General features: G+C 44.4%; 1 protein-coding gene across 1 annotated transcript in view; it reads right to left on the bottom strand.

Moving 5' to 3' along the window:
• LOC308160399 (histone deacetylase 7-like) overlaps nucleotides 1–22500 on the bottom strand; it is a gene marked incomplete at both ends in the record, with an annotated part of 57359 nt that overhangs the window by 16238 nt on the left and 18621 nt on the right. Inside the window, 7 exons of the mRNA XM_080534313.1 lie at nucleotides 237–324; nucleotides 1711–1766; nucleotides 2752–2859; nucleotides 4354–4403; nucleotides 4511–4631; nucleotides 7166–7299; nucleotides 8125–8362. Of these exons, the coding sequence (XP_080390439.1) occupies nucleotides 237–324; nucleotides 1711–1766; nucleotides 2752–2859; nucleotides 4354–4403; nucleotides 4511–4631; nucleotides 7166–7299; nucleotides 8125–8362 (795 nt within the window). The remainder of the gene's footprint in view (nucleotides 1–236; nucleotides 325–1710; nucleotides 1767–2751; nucleotides 2860–4353; nucleotides 4404–4510; nucleotides 4632–7165; nucleotides 7300–8124; nucleotides 8363–22500) is intronic.

A 22500-nucleotide genomic window follows, 5' to 3' on the forward strand; every position in this document is an offset into this window, starting at 1 on the left:
TGTGTGTTTGTGAGTGCATGTGAGTGCATGCATTCATATGTGTGTGTGTTTGTGTTTAGATCCCATATGGGGACCAGAAATGGCTGTGCTGCTCAATTATCAATATGTGTGCTACTGTACGGTGTGCTCAAGAACAGTGTGTCTCTGTGTGTGTGTGTGTGTGTGTGTGTGTGTGTGTGGGTGTGTTTATGTGTTTAGATCCCATGTGGGGACCAGTGATAGCGAAGGTCTCTTACCCAGTCCACGATGAGAATCTTACTGACGCTGAGTTTCTGTTGGAGTTGCTTGGCTGCTATGGCAACAGAGTTGAAGAAGCAGAAACCCCTTTGGACAGACAGACGTGTACGGCATTATTAGGACTTATTATGTCCCCCAAATGACTCTGTTGTGAATGTCCCCACTACATACATGAGAGCTAGTACCCACTACACACATGAGAGCTAGTACCCACTACACACATGAGAGCTAGTACCCACTACACACATGAGAGCTAGTACCCACTACACACATGAGCTATCAAATGACTCTGTTGTGAATGTACCCACTACATACATGACAGCTATCCGTTTGGGAATTCAAATGGGAACATATTTTGTAACATTTGAAAGTGAAAACCCCAACAACAACAAAATAGTTTCTTTAGGACCGTCTCTCACAAGGTGTTTCACCTGCCTTTTCATAGCCGCTCAAAAAGACATGGGGTGAAACGTGAGGAGGGGTGTTCATATCGCCATGAAGCTACCCTCCTTTACCGGCCGCGAGCGCTGTTTCACTTCGCTTGTCGCCGGAAAAACACAAACAACACAAACGGTGAAAAAAGGGTTGAAATCAAAGTTCGCGCAACTTTCTGATGAAATGTATGAGGCTGTTTCAGAGAATGACCTCAACATGACACAATGACACATTGTGCCTCAGACCGGTATGCGTAGAGGACAAAGAAGGTGTGAATGTAAAAGTGTCGACGTAGGAAAAACTGAAAAAGGAATGTTGAAAGCGGTGGTGTCAGCAGGAGACAGGAGTCATAAACTTCGAAGAGTGTGACAGTATATCATATCTGCTGTCCAACTCCCCTCATCCAGAAAAGTCATTATCAACCCATAAATAACCACTGACAAGCTCTGCTGAGCACACACACATACACAGCTGAATGTGGTTAGCCTACTAATGCCTTGCTATCTAAGACTGACACACACGCCTCACGCACACACATGCACACACGTATGCACGGAGGTGGTCCTAGGGCGACAGCAGAGTTCAACGTGCGTTTTTGCGAAGCAGGCAGATTTATTTTCTGTGAGCAGGTAGAACACACTGCTCCTTACAATCAATCACATACTGTAACATGCCCTCTCTCTCTCTCTCTCTCTCTCTCTCTCTCTCTCTCTCTCTCTCTCTCTCTCTCTCTCTCTCTCTCTCTCTCTCTCTCTCTCTCTCTCTCACACACACACACACACACACACACACACACACACACACACACCTACACACACACTACAAACACTCACGTACGCACACACACACACACACACACACACATGTACACACACACACACACACACCTACAAACACGCACGCACGCACGCACGCACGCACACACACACGCACACCCTCTTGGAAAGTACTTTTGAAGTGTAGTGAACCCTTTGAAAATCTTTCAGAGACCTCTCCTGGCCCATGTGTGTGTGTGTGTGTGTGTGGTGCAGTACTTACGAGGGGCTAGAGTGGGCTGCATGGTGTCCAGGGGGCCTCACCACTGCGAATCCATTCTGTGAGCAGGGAATAGAAGTTGTGAAAACGTAGATTCTCTATTCCACTAAAACAACAATTGGATATCAGACTTCTAGCCAGCTGTGTCAGGGTTCCTGCAGGTTTCAACAAGTCAAACAGAAGACTTTTAAGAGCTTTTTAAGACGACTTTTAAAATAATTTAAGACCTATTTCACGGCCATAACAGTTTGTTTGTTTTTTTCACGTTCAGCATAAGAACGGATTCATGAATTGTATTCATGTTGGACATCAGAACAGACACAACAGTAAACAACAGACCCGTGCATGCAGACAGACATACAGACAGACAGACAGCCCTCTGCACCACAGGCAGGCTTTCAGCCCAGTGGTGGACACAGAACCACAAAGGGAAGACTGTACATGTTACAGCGCTGTAACGTTCCCTCCTTGCTGGCTCGTTGTGGAACAATGTGTGCATTGCCCTCAGCAGAGTCCACAGCGTGTGTGTGTGTGTGTCGACCACAGCCTGGAGGAAGCCTTTTTACCCAAGTTGCTGAAATATCAGCAGCTCAAGCTGAACATCTCACAACTAGGCTACAAATGTCATCTTTTAGTCTTCATGTTTGGCAGCCTGGGTCATGTTCACAAGCTGGTGGTTAGGGGCCTTCAGATTGCCCACATCTCCCAGAGAAAGGCTAAACAGTTAACTAGGTGTTGCTCCATATCTGCTATTATCGTTAGCTCTCAATATGGAGACGGCGTTGCTTTTAGAGTAGATACTGTTTAACAGTAATGCTATTGTATCTGTTAACCCACATGTGAAACATCCTCTGTGTTAATATCGTATGTGTACGATGGTTGCTGCACAGTCACAAACGTAAATGAATGATAAATAAAGCATCTCAAATGTGTGAGAGTGTGTGTGTGTGAGAGTGTGTGAGTGTGTGAGAGTGTGAGAGTGTGTGAGAGTGTGAGAGTGTGTGTGTGTGTGTGTGTGTGTGTGTGTGTGTGTGAGAGTGTCACCTTCAGCTCCCCCGTGACCACCCTGAAGGCCAGCTCTGTCACGCTGCCCGCAGCCATCCTGGACCCCGTGGCCGTGTGCATCTCATTCCAGACCGTATCGTTATCCACCTGTCCGTCACACAAAGCCAGCCAATCATATGAAGGACAAGGGCGGGACCGTTTTAAGATATCTTTGAATTGTTTTGAAAAAATAGGGACGAGTGAAATTTTCCTGTTCATTTAGCTTATTTTAAGTCCTATTTTCCCCATTTTATTTATTTTTGTCCCTTGTTTTTGAGAGCTGACGTTTTTGCAGTGTGGATGTCACTTTTGTCACCGACTTGACGAAACAATGAGTAAACAGTCTTGACAGACTGTGGTGAGTGGTATGGTATCAGACTACAGACCTACTGTACTGTACTGTGCATGACTACCTCATAAAGAGTAGCATGACTGGGAAGTCAAACGTGGGTTGATGGGCGCGGGTAACGTTTACCACACGTCACCACAGACTGATTCTAACTGCAGCTGATGACAACACTCAGAGGGGTACACACACTTCTTACAGTTTTTTTCTCTCCTGAAATTCTCTCTCTCGCTCGCTCATCCTTTCTTTCTCAGAATTCCTCTCTCTCTCCCTCTCTCCCACCCTCTCTCTCCCTCTCCCTCTCTCTCTCTCTCTCTCTCCCACCCTCCCTCTCTCCCTCTCTCTCCCACCCTCCCTCTCCCACCCACCCTCTCTCTCCCTCTCCCTCTCTCTCTCTCTCTCTCTCTCTCTCTCTCCCACCCTCTCTCTCTCTCTCTCTCCCTCTCTCTCTCTCTCTCACTCCCACCCTCTCTCTCTCTCTCTCCCTCTCTTTCTCTCTCTCTCTCTCGCCCGTTCATTCTTTGTTATTCCATGTTTCAAAACCGGAAATTTTCTGGCGGTTTGGCACGGCGGAACAATGAAATCAGAGGAATTTCTTTTATCACCGAGCATCTTGTTCCACTCAGCTCACTTCACCAGAGGAGCCCAGGGAAATCCAGGCAGATCAGGCGGCCTTATCAACACCATCCCCACCCCCTTCCTTTAACTCTGCACTGCTCTCTCTCTCTATCGCTTTCCCTCTGTTCCTCTCTACTTCTACTCATCTTCTTCCTCTCATCCTCCCCTCTTTCTCCTCTTCTACAGTGTTCATTCTTACACAGTACCTCCAACACTCCTCCAAGCAACAATGTCCCCCAGAGTCCACCTCTCCTCTCACTCTTCTTTCTCCTTCTCCTTCACATCTCTCAGCTTCTCTTTTGCCTTTGATATCTGATTGGTGTTAAAGCCCTGTCCTAGCCAACGACAACAGCATCAACAATGTGGAGATCCATTAGCCTAATTGTGTAATGAGCCATAATCAAGCGTGTAATGTTTGCTGTTCTGTAATGTGATTAGATAAGTGGAAAGATTTCGCATGACTTTTTGATTGTGTTTTTTTTCTTTTTTTAAGTAAGTGTGTGTGTTTGTGTGTGTGTGTGTGTGTGTGTGTATGTGTGTGTGTGTGTGTGTGTGTAAGTGTGTGTGTGTAAGTGTGTGTGCGTGTAAGTGTGTGTGTGTGTGTGTGTGTGTGTGTATGCATGTGTTTGTGATCTCACCCCGACTCCGCCACTTGGTAGCATCACAAACATCCGTTGAGATAAGATCCCTGCAAAAGAACGATAGATTGATGTATACGATTCATGTATACTCATGAATACATACAGTACTATCAATAAATAACACAACAAATGTGTGTGTGTGTGTGTGTCTCACCAGCGAGCTTGCGGTGGTCCAGTCTGAGGCGGGTGAGTGGGTTGGTGCCGTACAGCAGAACGTGTTTCTCAGAGTGGACCGACTGCAGCTCCTCTAGAGTAGCCTTCCTGCCTCTGATACACTAGACAGAAAACACACACACACACACACACACACAATTCAAAAACAATGATCATAACGCGCACACACACACTGGGGATGTAAAGGAGGTTTGCCATGTCAGGGTCCAGCCTAGCTGGCAGCAGGAGATCCCCCAGGCCTCTGGTGAGTGATGGTGTGTGGCGGAGCGTAGAGTAGCCTACTGGACCTCACACCGGCTCCCGAGGCCAAGCCACAGTCTGGACTGAAAGGCTGTGAAGTGTAGCGTCACGGTCACCGCTGGACTGGCCATACAATCTTTCTGCCCGCTGGCAGATGGGCCGCGCTAGTTTTGGGCCGGTCGGGCCGCCTGACCCCCCCCCCCCCCCCCCCCCCCAATTAAAAAAATAAATAAAATAATAATAATAGCACCGCCGAGCCCAAACTAGCGCGGCCCAAAATAACGCGGCATCAACTAGCGCTGAATCAAGCGGCGGCCCCCGTTTATACTAGCACATGGGCTGGCCCAATCACATGCTTAGGCCCTGCTGTCCATCGGCCCCCTCCCCCACTCTGATCCCTCGGCCGACAACCCAAGTACAGTGTCATGTCCGTAGATAAGATAGTGAAAGGGGTTGCCCAGAAAATTAGGGAGAAAAAAAGTAAGAAGCTACTACAGCTGCGGCTGCCACAGCAAAATCTTTACCGCTAACTAACGTTAGCACTGATGTGCCGTTAGCAATTGAGGAGGAGACAGAGGACACAGCTAGAGAGGTAAGCAATGTTGTTACTTGGTTTTACAAAAGCAAAGTTATGTTAGTCGCTTGCATTGGCCAGATTAAGGGAGCAGCAGCAGAGAATGTCTCATGACTTATGCTAACCCGTACAGGCAGCATGATTGCATTGCGCTTCACCAGGACTTGGCTGGAATTCATGCACACACAGTGATCTCTCTCGTGGTGTAACGTTAGTGCTGCTTGGCTGTGGACTCTATAGCTAACGTTAGATGGGGGTGTTCTGCATTTTGTGACTTTCTATTTTGTTGCTAGCTAGCAAGTTGAGGTATCACTGTCACTGACATAAATGCAATACCAACAATGGGTGTTAATAATACTTTTTATTTGAATTATTTTTTTTTTTTTTTAAATCTACACTAGCCTAGTTCAGAACTAATGAATGCTTTTTATTGCATGGAGAAATAAAACTCATGCAGTCTGCAACCCAATAATGTTGTCTTGCAACCTTCCATTTGAAATGACTGGGCTTCTGGTGTAACATAATGCAATCATGCAGCCTGTGTGTACATGTAAATGAGAACTTTGCTGATTTTGACAACCAGTTAGTTTACTTCTCTGTCCATGTCTTGTTGAACCAGGTTGAGCTGCTGCTGCCCTCCCCAGAAAAGCAGAGTGTCAGGGAAAGAGAGGAAAAGGAGAGAGAAAAAGATGAAACAGAGGAAACAGAGTGCCACGTTCAGGACTTCAATTACTTTGCCTGTCCTGAGCCTTCCATGCTAGATCACTTTTTAGATTACCACCCTCAGCAGAGAACCAAAAATACAGCGGCACAAAAGTATTTCACATGTGCAGATGGCACCAGTAGGAAGTGGCTCACATATTGCGAAGAACAGCATACATTGTTTTGTTTTGTCTGTATGGCATTTGGCAATAGCACTGACCCCAGAAAATGTATTACTGGAATGACAGGATGGAGACGTGCGCAACAGAATGTGGAGGAGCATGAAAAGAGTGCTACACACCGAAAGTGTGCTGAAGCCTATTTTCTAAGAAGTAGAAAAGGAGATATCCAGAGCAAGTTTGCTGGCAGTCAGATGTCTGCTCATAGGCAGCAAGTAAGAAAGAAACGCCAGGTTTTGGAGTGTGTTGTGGATGTGGTGAAGGTGATAGGCAAGAGGGGCTTGAGCTACATAAGGGGTTTTACAAATGGTATATTCAACAGACTGCCAGCATGTTGATCGGCGGTGTCGGACCGATTGTGTTGGGCCGGTCTGAGCCACATGGCAGGGCCTAATTTTTGTCCCAGTCCAGCCCTGGTCACGGTGCATCATATAACACAACGTCATCTTTCTTTAACCAGGAAGTCCTGTCCATGTCGGAGGTAAATGGATGGTAAATGGTAAATGGACTGCATTTATATAGCGCCTTTATCCAAAGCGCTTTACAACAGCCTTGTGCAAGGTGCCGACCCGCTCACTGGGAGCAATTTGGGGTTCAGTGTCTTGCCCAAGGACACTTCGACATGTGGCCAGCCGGGGCTCGAACCGCCGATCTGCCAACCTTGCGATCATTAGACGGCGGCTCTACCTCCTGCAACACAGCCGGCCACAGGACCCCCCCTTTCACAAGGGAGACCTGGAAACGTGTGGCGGTAAAAACTGTTTGATACTGTTCCGCTCCGCACATGACAACGAGCCCCGTCCTCTGATTTCCACCTCCACTGGCCGAACCTGCTGTAGGTGTGTGGTGTCTAACCCTGCTGTAGGTGTGCTGTGTTGTGGTGTGGTGTCACCGTGGGTGAAGGAGAGCAGTGTTGGGGTGTGGTAGCGTAACGTCGTACCTCACACTGGCTCCTCAGGCCTCGCTCCTGCAGCCTGGACCAGATGCTCTGGATCCTCCCAGCATGCTCTGGGTGACGGCTGTTGTCGCCACAGGTGCACTGGTGCTTTAACATCTGAGAGTCGTACACCAAGCCTACACACACACACACACACACACACACACACACACGTGTACTGTTGTATCATCTGCACTGTTATGCAATTCTGCACTGTGTCACTAAATGCACCCATTAGGGTACACAATCTCAAATAGGCTAGATAAATAGATACCTAAACGAAACCTCTATTATATATACTCTGTATGTAGGTATATATATATATATATCTGCGGCTCTGACAGGGTTCCCACACCTTCTGAAACATCAAATTCAAGCACCTTTCAAGGACTTTCAAGGACTTTCAAGACTCAATTCCCTCAAATTCAAGGACACAGAACTAGTTGACGAGCTAAGTAAAACATTTTTGAATATATATTTTTTAGAGAGAGAGAGAGAGAGAGAGAGAGGGGAATTCAGGCACTTTCAATGACCCATGTCTATTTTCAAAAACCTTTAAGACCTTGATTTCGTCTTCTCAAATTCAAGGACCCGTGGGAACCCTGCTCTGATATAAAGTAGTTGTGTGTAAGGAAGACTGAAATACAATCATAAACATCAGTTCCCTTTAAATCTTGAATTAAACTCATTTTCTCGGCTAATAACAACATCGTTAATTTTATTACGAGTCACGTTGACTTCGCATGAATTACAGTTTAGGCAGTGCGGCTCACATGGCTGTAATAACTCTGCATAACCAGTAGGTAAGGCAAGGAAATTGTATAAATCACTACGTTGACGTGGTTTTCTACGTACGACGCGGGTAAGATCAAAATGATTGATCTAAGTACTTTCTATAAATGAGGCCCCTGCTCTGATATAAAGTAGTGTGTGTGTGCAGTGTCTCCTCCTGAGCTCCTCACCGGTGGTGTAGCGGAGCTGGATGGGGGTCTCAGGCCCGGTGCTGGGCAGGGACAGGGGGACCTCGCTGGACGGAGGCAGGGGGGGGGAGGTGGAGGCCGGGGAGGACTGGGCGCGGGAGAGGGGTCGGTGCGCCGGGCCTGGGCCCACCAGCACAGGAACCCCCAGGGAGTCCAGTTGGGTCGCCTGTCTGCGGAGAAGCTGCCCGAGCTGGCTCTGCTGCTGCTCCCATCTGTACAACTGCAGAGAAGAGGAAGAGAGAGAGAGAGATAGAGAGAGAGAGAGAGAGAGAGAGAGAGAGGGACAGAGGAAGAGAGACAGAGAGAGAGAGACAGAGGGAGAGAGAGGGACAGAGGAAGAGAGAGAGAGATAGAGAGAGAGAGAGAAGAGAGAGAGAGAGAGAGAGAGAGAGAGAGAGAGAGAGAGAGAGAGAGGGGGGGACAGAGGAAGAGAGACAGAGAGAGAGACAGAGGGAGAGAGAGGGACAGAGGAAGAGAGAGAGAGAGAGAGAGAGAGGGAGAGAGAGAGAGAGAGAGGGGGGAGAAAGAGAGACAGAGAGAGAGAGAGAGAGAGAGAGAGAGAAGAGGAAGATAGAGAGATAGAGAGAGAGGAAGAGAGAGAGAGAGGGACAGAGGAAGAGAGACAGAGAGAGAGACAGAGAGAGAGAGGGACAGAGAGAGAGAGGGACAGAGAGAGAGAGGGGGACAGAGGGACAGAGAGAGAGAGGGACAGAGAGGGAGAAAGAGAGAGAGGGAGGGAGAGGGACAGAGAGAGAGAGGGACAGAGAGAGAGAGAGGGACAGAGAGAGAGGGACAGAGAGGGGGAGAGAGAGAGGGAGAAAGAGGGACAGAGAGAGAGAGAGAGAGAGAGAGACAGAGAGAGGGACAAACACAGAGAAAGAGAGACACAGAGAGAGAGAGAGACACAGAGAAAGAGAGATACAGAGAGAGAGAGAGAGACACACACAGAGAAAGAGAGACACAGAGAGAGAGAGAGACACAGAGAGAGAGAGAGAGAGAGAGAGAGAGAGAGAGAGAGAGACACACACACACACAGAGAGACACAGAGAAAGAGAACACACAGAGAGAGAGACACACACAGAGAAAGAGAGACACAGAGAGAGAGAGAGAGAGAGAGAGAGAGAGAGAGACAGAGAGAGAGAGAGAGAGAGAGAGAGAGAGAGAGAGAGAGAGGCATGGTCACTCAGAAACACAATTTGAAGACAGTGATAGGAAGTGATTATAAATATAAACATTTTAAATAAAAATAATTGTAACTGTCCATTCACAGTAAATGTCTTATTCTACTATTCTAAGTGTTTATAACCTGCATACAGTACCAGTCAAAAGTTTGGACACACTTTCCCATGTAAATGATGATGCACAATAAGAACCAGTCGAATGTCGGCCTTCCCATGACCATCACCACTGAGGCAAACCAGATAGGGAGCTACATGATGTTATGGCGCCCTCTGCTGGAGATCAAATATATTCTGAGGCACGAGGTGAATCCCTGAGAAGCATGTCTCTGGTATGAATGAATGAATGAATGAATGAATGAATGGTCTTTATTGAGGGGTCACATTGGTTGCAATTGTCCCGTTTTTTAAAATTGTTTATATGTTTAATGAATGACTATACTTAGTTTATACTCATGTTTTATCATAATTAATTGCCGTCATTGGCTCTACTAATCTGGAATATAATGATATGATGAAGAAAACCCTTGAGCGGCCCAATCCCGATTCACCACTCTGGCTCCGTTTTCAACCCTAATCTCCCTTTTGCGCGTTCACGTGTAGCCGTAGTGGCGTCCCAATTCATTACTCATTTAGGGTTAGGGATAGGGTTAGGGTTTTCCATGGCTCCAAACGGAGAAAATCTTGACCCTCGTTCGATTCGGAGCCATGAGACTCCCTTCCGGCATGCATTGCGAAACATCTACAGAAATGTTCTTTTCGCTCTCGTAATACGGAAGCGAGCCTGAAATGTCATTTACTTTTTCTGGAATTACTTGTAATTAAAGACTTGAAAAAATATGATAACCATCGTATTATCTTAGTTTAATGTCATTTCAATGCATCATAGACCTTTTATTTACAACAAACATAACACAAAAAGATCGCTATTATGCCGCTATTGTGCCTATGCAGGAGAGCCCCATTGAAGCGTCAAGCACAGCGCTGAGCCTTCCCATAATATAATATATTATATAACAATATAAGGAGCGCGATTCACATCGAGATGTACATTCCTGTTTAGAAATAAAAGATTACCTTTGGCGTTTGACAGCGGATGATGATAGACATATTTAATGTGAAGTTATCTATCTAACGTTAGGCTGATGTGTGCATGATAGACGCGCATGACATGTTTTATTTACAGCTATGGCACGTATTAAACCAAAACAACCCGCAATCCTATCCGAGCAGTTGTTATTATGTAATATTGTTGATGGGTTATATAGTTTAATGTCATTTCAATGCATTATAGACCTTTTCTTTACAACAAGCATAACAACCAGGGGCGGCGCTAGGGGGTGGCTACTTGGGCTCAAGCCCCGGATGTTTTCTGAAAAGCCCCGAATGTTTTACTTATTTTTTTATTTTATTTTTAAATAAATAAATAAAAACTCTCGTGAGTAACGTGCAGTACCGGAGTCCAACAGAGAGGCAGCAGCTGCGCGACATTAGCCTGCGTACTGCGTAGCCTGCCCTGCCCTGAAGAAGACGTGATCTCAATCAGTGCCTGACTTTGAAAGCATGGATATCCCAAAGTTTTTTTCAACAAAACAAGCGCCAAGAACTGTTGCAGCAGCAGTATCAGCAGCTGACAACAATGACATCACCAGCAGTGATGACATAGATGATGTTTCAGGTTTGTGAATCTTATTAGAAAGGTGACTGACTCACTGACACTACTTTTCCGGTTTGCTAATGCTAGCTGGCTATCATAACATAACGTTATGTTTATAATGAAAATGAAACATAGCAAGGTACTGTTACGGTACATGGTAAGAAATCAAACAAAGGATAATACTTATACAAATAAAGTGAATAACAGGCTGATAGTCTTTGATATCTGCACTCTGGTTGACTGAGTAACAAGTGAAAAATAATGATGTAACGTTAATGTTACAGCTAGTAAACATGAAGTAACCACATTAAGTATGCCCTTATTGTAGTATGTATGTATACAGAACATGACTCAAATCTATCCTAAGATGTAACGCTAACTAACTAAGTTTGTTTAATGTCCCAGGGGGGATTTGATTTCACAGTACTATACACAGGCCAACAATACATGTAATATATCGTCATATAACACAGGACAAGACAATCAATACAATATAAGTGGTGAGCCCAGAGTCTGCCCTGATATACATACTGTAACATAACTAGCCTCAGCCCATCAATTCTGTAATTCTATACAAATATAAATGATGGTGACTGACGTGTGTGTGTGTGTGTGTGTGTGTGTGTGTTTACTGTCTATTTTGTAATACAGCCTTTTGTCCGCTTTAAGGTGGTGGTAAGTTGAAGGTTGAAGGCTTGGGACAGCGCGCAGGACACCGGAGCGCGCAGGACACCGGAGCGCTTTTGTCACAGGCTGCCCCGGCGTCAGCCTTCCCAATAGAAATAAATCGGTGCGCGATTCACATTTCAGAGATGTACAATCATGTTTATTTAGAAATAAATTATTACCTGTGGTGTTTGACAGCATGATAGGCGTTCCCCTCTGAGCAATAGACGTCTTTTCAACCTCGCGTCTACGCTTGGCCATCATATAAACCAGCTATATTACGGCTATATTTTCTACTTATCTTAAATGCATGAAAACCGTTATTAAACCCCTCTAAACTGTCAGAATACGTCCCAGACGTCATGTAGTATGAGATTCATATAGTCTAGCATAGTTATCCTAGCAGAAGTGGTGGTTTAAATTGCGTCTATACGTCGCTGTCCTTTAACCCAGATAAATGCGGTCTGTGTCTAAACCTGTTTTAGTCTAGCAGCACGTTGAGTTTAAATTAATACCCTAAACGCCTGTAGATTGTCAAAATATGTACCAGACCGTCATTTAGTCTGAGATTCCATGTAGTCTAGCATAGTTATTCATGCAGAAGAGGTGGTTTAAATTGCGTCTATACATCGCTGTCCTTTAACCCAGCTAAATGCGGTCTGTGTCTAAACATATTTTCTACTTATCTTAAATGCATTAAAACCGTTATTAAACCCCTCTAAACTGTCAGAATACGTCCCAGACGAGTTGATTAAGACTACCCAGGGGTAGTACTCCAATTACTCTAGTATTCCCCATATCGAACCAGAACTAATATAACTCGCCCTTCCTAACACATTCAGCATCAGTTCTCAACAATTCCTCTCCCCCTAAAACAATTCCAACACTCACTTAGGCCCAATCCCAATTCACCCCTAGCCCTTCGTTTTCACCCCTATGGCTCGATTTGCGCGTTCACGTTTAGGGCGAGGGCTGTCCCAATTCATATTTCATCGAGGGCTAGGGGTAAGGGGGAGGGCTAACTATTACTTCGTTTCGAGGGATTTCAGGACCAGACTAGCTTCGAAGGGCTAGAGGTACGCTACCCCTTGATACCAGGATGCATTGCGAATCATCTACAAATATAAAATCCTCAATTTTGGCCGCCATTGGCTACAATCTGTAATTTGGCTCTACAAGTGTTAATATGTCATTTTATGACGTTTTTATATGTTTTCAGGCGAGAAAGTAACCATATATATTCACAAAATGTGTCCAGTTTATCAAAATAACCCGTTTATCCTAGATACTACGGAGGATGTTATCATAGTGTTGTTAGCATAGTGTGTGTGATGCTAACGGCCGCCATCTTTCGTCATCAACCCGGGGTCATCCCTATGTTCCCCGGGTCCTATGTTCCCCGGGTCCTATGTTCCCCGGTTTCTTAGCAAAAAAAAAAAAAAGGGTTCTATGTTCCCCTCTTCCGAAAACTTCCGAGAAAAGGTTCTATGTTCCCCGCTTCCGAAAAAGGGTTCTATGTTCCCCGCTTCCGTATATTCCCCGCCTGCCGTTGTGTCAAGCGACCCCAGGTGTCGTTATGTAGTACTGCATGAGTTTTTTTTTTTTTTTTTTTTTTAAACAACATACACAAATACATAATTATACTTTTTTTTAATTTTTTTCTTTTTCTTTTTTAAACAACATACACAAATACATAATCATACTGTGGATTACTATGTGTACAACATTATTATATGAACAAAATGATTATATGTACAAAACCTTTTGTAGGTAGGACACTATTGGACCTCGGCCCAAATCTAGTACTGAACCTGACCCCCCATGCTAAACCATTTGGAAGTACAGTATACTAGGACTCCAATTCAGACACACTGGGGGGCTGTCACAAATCTACTAACTCTAATCAGCCTGGTCTCACACGGCAGACGTCAGAATTCGACGTTGATGGACAAACGTCGAATTCTGACGTGACATTTGCATCCAAACGTCGAATTCCGACGTGACATTGGGGTAGCTCGTTCTGATAGCGCAGGGGTGCGCCTGTTATGTGCGCCTGTCGGGGCTTCTCTCGGGATTATTCCATTTTGAATTGGAAACCCTATGGTTACCCTAACCCTAACCCTAACCTTAACCCTAACCCTAAATGTGGCCTAACTAATTAATGCAAGTGCAATTCAAAATGGAATAATTAATAACTGTGATTTACCGTGGGTGAGGATAACAATTAAAACGTGTCCGGATAGGGGAGAGGACAGGGAATCCAAAACCATTTGAATGGTGTCGATCCTACACTCCTATCACCGTCGACACAGCAAGGAGCGAATTCCCGGGTAGAAATATTCTCTCGCCCCGCTGTCAGCGGGAGTTTCATCCAGGAAGCGGTTCTCTGAGCAGCAGCGGTGGGGGGGGGGGGGGGCGTCGTTTACGGCCGAATATCTCCGCGTCACAATGGGTTATAATTCCAATACATATGCTTAATCTGCTCTATTCATACATTAATCTGCTCTATTCATACATTAATCTGCTCTATTCATACATGAATCTGCTCTATGTATACATTAATCTGCTCTATTCAGACATTAATCTGCTCTATTCAGACATTAATCTGCTCTATTCATACATTAATCTGCTCTATTCAGACATTAATCTGCTCTATTCACTAGGGATGCACCGAAATGAAAATTCTTGGCCGAGGCCGAAGCCGAATTTAAGGAAACACTTGGCCGAGTACCGAATACCGAATACCGAATGTGTATCGGCAGTTTTTAATTTTATCATTGCATAAACTAAATACATTTTGCTTTTTATTCATGCTTCTCAAAGAAAGAAATTGAGATTGAAAAAAAAGAACTTTTATATATAACTTATTATAACTAATTATCGTGGGATTTAATCTCTACTGCTTTCCAGGGTTCAAGTTAATGATATTCATGATTTGTCTCTACATAGGCTTCAGAAAGTATTTAGACCCCTTCACTTTTTTCACATTTTTGAATAGATTTGCCATCAATCCACACACAGTACCCCATAATCTAAGTAAAAACGTTTTTTAATGTTTGCAAATGTATTAAAATGTAAATACAGAAATACCTCATGTACATAAGTATTCAGACCCTTTGTCACTCTTAAAATAAGGTCAAATGCTAAATGTCTTCAACAAGTCATTCAACAAGTTGAATTGAGTCCACCTGAGTGTAAGGATAATAGTTCATGTTATTTCAGAATGAATATCTTTTGTTTTTATAGTCTCTGGTTTGCATAGAAACCACCGCATGATACAGCTGCATGTCATAAACTCGTGTAGAACAGCTGGGAGTCTGAATATGTTTTCAACAAGGCAACAACTCTGCTTCTTCCGCTACGACTGCTAAGCTAACTAGCTAGATGAGTGTAAGGTTGCGTTCGTAAAGTCGCTCTGAGAGCGCTGGAGCGCACACTGGGCCGACGTCATAGAGAAACCGAGTCATTTGATTGGACGAGAGGCATTCCACGAGTGCTGATCGGATTTCCTGAGTGAATTTACGAACGCAGCCAGTTTTGAAAGCGCGTCGCCTCGCGCCGCGCGCCTGTTGAGAGTTATATTTAATTGTATTGCGTCATCAAAACACGGCCACTATTCGGTGGTAAACATTCGGTGTTTTCACACATTCGGCCGAATACCGAATGTGCTTTATTTTGCGATATTCGGCCGAATACATTCGGTGGCCGAATGTTCGGTGCATCCCTACTATTCACACATTAATCTGCTCTATTCAGACATTAATCTGCTCTATTCATACATTAATCTGCTCTATTCATACATTAATCTGCTCTATTCAGACATTAATCTGCTCTATTCAGACATTAATCTGCTCTATTCAGACATTAATCTGCTCTATTCATACATTAATCTGCTCTATTCAGACATTAATCTGCTCTATTCACACATTAATCTGCTCTATTCAGACATTAATCTGCTCTATTCATACATTAATCTGCTCTATTCAGACATTAATCTGCTCTATTCACACATTAATCTGCGCTATTCATACATTAATCTGCTCTATTCAGACATTAATCTGCTCTATTCAGACATTAATCTGCTCTATTCAGACATTAATCTGCTCTATTCATACATTAATCTGCTCTATTCAGACATTAATCTGCTCTATTCAGACTTTTTAGTTGATCTACAAAATGTCTTTGTATTCATGTTATAATGTTCATTATCACTTTGTTTAAGGCCTGATATTGGCCATCGATTGCTACTGTCTGGATATATTGTTTGAATAAAAACACCTGAGGAAACTCTTTGTTTTGTCACAGTTGTATCCATGATGCACTTTCTTTAATCCATGCATACAATTTAAAATTTTGGGCCGCTACCCACACGTTTAGCTGTGTTGCTCATATCCACAAATGCATGATCCTTACAAGTCATACCTCGTTGTAAAAGTGACTAATCAGGCTTTCTCCATGATCTCCATGATCACAATAGCATGCTGAACACTCAAAAAATTGAATGGAGTCTCAGTCATGTACCGTTAACGAGATAGAATACGAAAAGCATATTTATGGTACCTCGTAAAACGCTCATCAGGGGGGGGGGGACCCGTCGCTTATGGACGAATATCTCAGCGTCACAATGGGTTATAATTCCAAACTAAATGTTCCCATGATAACAATAGCATGCTAAACAAACTGAACTTTGAATTGAGTCATAGTCATGTACCGTTAACGAGATATAATACGAAAAGCATATTTTTCAATGTCGCTCAAAACCGCACAGCAGGGTTTTCGATTTCGAAGATGTCACTCACTGTGCTACGGAAACTGGCTAGTTACTTAGGGATTATATTATGGGATATGTGACACTGTAACCTAGAGACACACTGCGCTGTTACGTGACGTCCTGCCAATGGGATGTACAGTATTGTCCCATAGGTTGGCATTTTGATGCTTGGTCTTGGAAACAAACACCATGTTTGCACAAACATAGTTTTTTTGTTGTTGTTGTTGGTTGCAATAAAAGCCTATATTTTGGATTGATATCTCTACTGTATTTATTTGATTTCGTTTGACAAAAATATAGAAAAAATATGTAATAATGTGTATATATATATCCCTGGTGTTCTTTTAGGAATATAAGATTTTCAATTCCATCTCGAAAATGATCTATCTAGGGAGTTATATAAAATGCTGAGACAATACTATGACATTCATTGTGTTCTTCATTATTTCCAAGTCATCTTAAGACCCCCCCCCCCCCCCCCCCCAAAAAAAAGAGTCAAACTCTCATGCAGTACCACATAACGACACATGAGGTCGCTTGACACAACGGCAGGCGGGGAACATAGGACCCTTTTTCGGAAGCGGGGAACATAGAACCCTTTTTCGGAAGCGGGGAACATAGAACCCTTTTTCGGAAGTGGGGAACCGGGGAACATAGGACCCGGGGAACATAGGACCCGGGGAACATAGGCATGCTCCCATCAACCCAGGAGAAGAAGATCCTCATCTATCATCTATCATCATCTTTATCCTCCTCCTGGGAAACACGACTAGACTAGTGTGATCATGTCATATTACTGTGTTAGTAGAAATGATGCGTTGGTTTAGTAGTATAGTACATGAGAGCTACGGCGCTAGTTGTTGTGCTAGTTGCATTGACTGACTGTGTTCGCGAATGCTATGCTATTGTTGTGCTATCATGTACTAGTTGATTGTGTGTACTAGTTTTCACTGAATAAACCGCGATTTCTTTCAAAGAAGGTAGCAGGTGTGTTTATGTCCATGTCAAGGAGAAGGTACGACTTGTATGACAGTAGTGTGATTAGGACATAAGTTAAGGATATTAGTGTAGTTGTACTTTAGCCTGTGGAGACGCGATAGCATTAGCTCCACACGGATTTAACATGAACAGTAGTCATAGACACTTGTAGTAGTAGTAGTAGTAGTTGTTGTATAACAAGGTGAATAGTGAGTTAACATGTTTATTAGTTGTATCCCTTCCTTGTTGTTGAACATGTCTGTGACTGAGATAGACTAGATACTACAGAGGATGTTATCATAGTGTTTGTGATGCTAACGGCCGCCATCTTTGCTATCTCCTCCGGTCACAGGAGAGAGAATTCGCCGGCAACACAACGCGTCCCCCGTACCGCGTCTAAACCACTGTTGATGACGTAGGCGCTGTGAAGGGCTGTCCCAATTCATAGGGCTTAGATTTCAAGGGGTAGGGCTTGCACTAGGACTATTACAAATCCGCTTTTCCTAAGACACATTTAGTATCATTTTCAGCGTTTTTTCTCCCCCTTAACAACTCCAAAACGTCTTTAACAACAATATCTATACACCTATTACACCCAAACCTTAAAATAAATAGTTTGTTGCGACCACACTGTGACCCTAACCTACAGCAACAATCACCACCTTCCCCAAATTTCCACTGATATCCCAACCATGGCCGCCATCTTGGGTAAGTCTCAGAGGCACTTCCAAAGACCGCGACTTTTCCGACGGGGCTTCTGCGAGCGAGCCGATGGGTGGCATGCCCGCCATCGGTGAACGAGTTCGGCCCCTGGGTAGTTAAGTCAACTAATTGGGTCAACTAATTAAGCAAAATTTAGGCTAAATTGGAAATTGAAACAACGTCTATGTTAAGACGTTGAAATACCGTTGAAATATAGACGTTGTTTCCCTTTCTATGTTTCAACGGCATTTCAACGTCTAAATATAGACGTTTTTTAAATTTCCAATTTGGCCTATATTTAGCCTCGATTTGGCCTAGACGTCTACGGGCCATTTAGACGTTGTTTAGACGTCTAATCAACGTAAAATTGCTCACTGGGTCCTGTCACATCGGATTTCGTAACGTCATAAAATTAAATCTGTAAGTCATGCATTTTTCCATGTTTCCCTTTGATGGCATATGACGCCGTAAATGTAACTAAAGTTCAGCCTCGAAGTTGTTGCACTGTTGTCCTAAATCAAGCAGGGTTGGGCAGGGTTGGGCCGTGTTAGTACCTGGATGGGAGACCGCCTGCTGTAAGCTTTTCGTTCCTCCGCCTTACCGAGGAGAGGCGCGTGCCGCGGCCGAGGAGAGTGTACTCTTTCCGGATAGACATTTATTCATGTTCTCGGGGTTCGAAACATAACTTCCCAGGGTGCCAGCGGGTTGGTTGATGGCTCAAAATGACCGTATACCGATGGTGAAGTTAGCAAAGCAGTATTGTGTTTGTACCACCTTCATAGCCGGTGTTATTCACGGACAAACACGGTGCCCGGAGGCACCCTTTGCGGGTTAATAGCTGTGGTTAACCGTGGGTTAGGAGAACAATTCAAACGTGTCCGGATAGGGGAGAGGACAGGGAATCCAAAACCATTTGAATGGTGTTGATACGACACAAATCCCGGGTAGAACTTCTCTCCCCCATGATAATGAAGCATTATTCTTTTTTATTTGATGACTTGTTTGATCGATTGATAGCGTTCAAGTTCCTTCAAGTTGTGAATGAATCGCGAGCGTCAATGCTTTTCTACGATACTACGTGTAATGTCACTTGGACATAGAATCATAAGACACTTGAGTCTGGGTTCAACAAAGGTATAACAACAAAGGTATAACTTCGGTTCTCTCGACACCTGTCAGGCCTCTTTCACACCGGCAGTTCCGAACGCCGGTTCGCGTTCGCGTGCCGAAACCTCTGAACGTTGGCGCTGTCTGGCGAACGAGCCCGCGTTCATACCAGTGTATCGTTCGTGGCTCGTTCGCCAGACAGCGCCAACGTTCGGAGGTTTCGGCACGCGAACCGGCGTTCGGAACTGCCGGTGTGTAAGCCCTATCTGTCACCTAGTGGTATATCACGAACTCTCTCTAAGGCGCATGCGCTGTCCTGACTATGAATTAACCCATTCATTACACTACGGATGACGTATTAGGGTTGTCCCATGAAGGGTTGTCCCATTTCCCCCGGAGAACCACTACGGCTCTGGCTCCAAAACGAGTGACTCCAAAATGAGTGACTCCAAAACGAGCCGAAGTGGTAAAAAAGAGAATCGGGATTGGGCCTAACCCTAACCCTAACACTAACCCTAACCCTAACACTAACCCTACCCCTAACGCTAACCCTACCCCTAACAGTAAACCTAACCCTAACCCTGACCATAGCCCTGATCCTAACCCTGACCATAGCCCTGACCCTAACCTTGAGTTGACTCTAACCCACCCCTAGGTCTGATCCTTTGTCCCATCCCACCTCACCCTACCCCTCTCCTCTCAGTTCTCACCACCTCACCCTACCTCCCTCCTCTCAGTTCTCACCACCTCACCCTACCCCTCTCCTCTCAGTTCTCACCACCGAGCCTGCCGAGCTTCCCAGGCCGCACCTTAAGCCCAATGTAACACTTGGGTATGGGAAAAAAAGGAGCAGGCACCAGAGGCTTACTGGCCCTCCCTCCTAGGGGGCCCTCTTTGGCCCAATCCCGATTCTCTTTTCTACCACTTCGGCTCGTTTTGGAGTCACTCGCTTTTGGAGCCAAGGCCTCCGAACAGAGCCACAAGCCGTAGTGGTTCCCCTAAGAAATGGGACAACCCTTCACGACTGAAACGTCATTCGTGTCATCGCGATTCATTCACAACTTGAATGAACTTGAACGCTATCAATCGATCAAACAAGTCATCAAATAAAAAAGAACAATGCTTCATTATCAGACCATGACAGAATAAGCTCTAACCTGTATGAAACCTGTGCTCCTATCCTGCCAGTCTGCACTGATTTAGGACAACAGTGCAACAACTTCGCGGCTGAACTTCAGTTACATTTACGGCGTCATATGCCATCAAAGGGAAACATGGAAAAATGCATGACTTACAGATTTAATTTTATGACGTTACGAAATCCGATGTGACAGGAACGCTGGAGAAACAGCCGCTGTCCACTGCATTAGTTAACTACATATATAATAGTAATAACAACTGCTTGGATTAGATTGCCGGTTGTTTTGGTATAATAACAACTATATAGCGTCATATACCACCAAGGGGGGGAAATTCGCGCCTATCATGCTGTCAAACACCACAGGTAATAATTTATTTCTAAATAAACATGATTGTACATCTCTGAAATGGAAATCGCGCTGTGCTTGACACTTCCATGGGACTGGCGTCGGGGAGCGGAACACGGTGACTGTCAGCCTGTGACAAACGCGCAGATATGAGTGCTCCGGTCTGTCCTGCTGGCTCCGGTGTCCTGGCCTCTGTCCTGAGCGCGCTGGACTGTGGAACTTTCTATGTTAAGCATTTTGTTATGCTTGTTATAAAGAAAAGGTCTATAATGCATTGAAATGACATTAGTAGCCTACATCAGACATTAGACATGGAAATATGTCAATGCGCGGCTGTCATGCACAAATCAGCTTGTAACGTTAGACACACAGCACATCGGCATAATAACGGTTTGTTGTTGTTGTGCTTGTTATAAAGAAAAGGTCTATAATGCATTTAAATGAATGATACAACCCATTAATAATATTACCTAATAACAACTGCTCGGATAGGATTGCGGGTTGTTGCGCCCCCCTCCCCTCTCTGGAAGAGCTGTACAACACACGCTGTCTCAGGAAGGCCTCCAAGATCTCCAGGGACCCGACCCACCCTGGGCACGTACACTTTATCAGGCTGCCCTCGAAAAGGAGGTACAGGACCCCGGCCGCTAAGACAAACAGACTGAAGAACTGCTTCTACCACAGGGCCGTCCAGGCCCTGAACACAGCAAAGACCTAAGTTCTGGGCCCTGGGCAGTCTGGACGGATTGTATGGCAGCTGCTGGACTGAAAAAATCAGGTGTAGTGCTGAGGCACAAACATGTACATTTCAAGCCTGCAAACTGTGACACTTTAAATAACGTGAAAAAATACTATTGTGCAATATGACAACCCTAGTTGACTATCTGTGCAGTATAGTACAGTGGATTGTGTACATAGCCTTTATTTATGTAAACCAGCTCCTTACCTTCTTGTGATTTTATTCTTTTTCTAAAAGTTTTTTTTTTTTTTTCCTTTCCTAACACCAGGGGAGCCACCCCTCCTAAATGTCGTTGTTTGGTACCTGTACTGTAGCAATGACAATAAAGTCCATTCATTCATTCATTCATTCATTCATTCATTCATTCAATACGTGCCATAGCTGTTAATAAAACATGGACATAGGTCATGCGCGTCTATCATGCACACATCAGCCTAACGTTAGATAGATAACTTCACATTAAATATGTCTATCATCATCCGCTGTCAAACGCCACAGGTAATCTTTTATTTCTAAACAGGAATGTACATCTCGATGTGAATCGCGCTCCTTATATTATTATAGAATATATTATATTATGGGAAGGCTGTGCTTGACGCTTCCATGGGGCGCTCCTGCATAGGCACAATAGCGGCATAATAGCGATCTTTTTGTGTTATGCTTGTTGTAAAAAAAGGTCTATAATACATTGAAATGACATTAAACTAAGATAATACGATGGTTATCATATTTTTTCAAGTCTTTAATTACAAGTAATTCCAGAAAAAGTAAATGACATTTCAGGCTCGCTTCCGTATTACGAGAGCGAAAAGAACATTTCTGTAGATGTTTCGCAATGCATGCCGGAAGGGAGTCTCATGGCTCCGAATCGAACGAGGGTCAATATTTTCTCCGTTTGGAGCCATGGAAAACCCTAACCCTAACCCTAAATGAGTAATGAATTGGGACGCCACTACGGCTACACGTGAACGCGCAAAAGGGAGATTAGGGTTGAAAACGGAGCCAGAGTGGTGAATCGGGATTGGGCCTTAATATACCCTAACCCTAACCCTAACACTAACCCTAACCCTAGC

Source organism: Nansenia antarctica (genome assembly GCF_963989245.1).
Source record: "Nansenia antarctica genome assembly, chromosome: 6".
NCBI lineage: Eukaryota > Metazoa > Chordata > Actinopteri > Argentiniformes > Microstomatidae > Nansenia > Nansenia antarctica.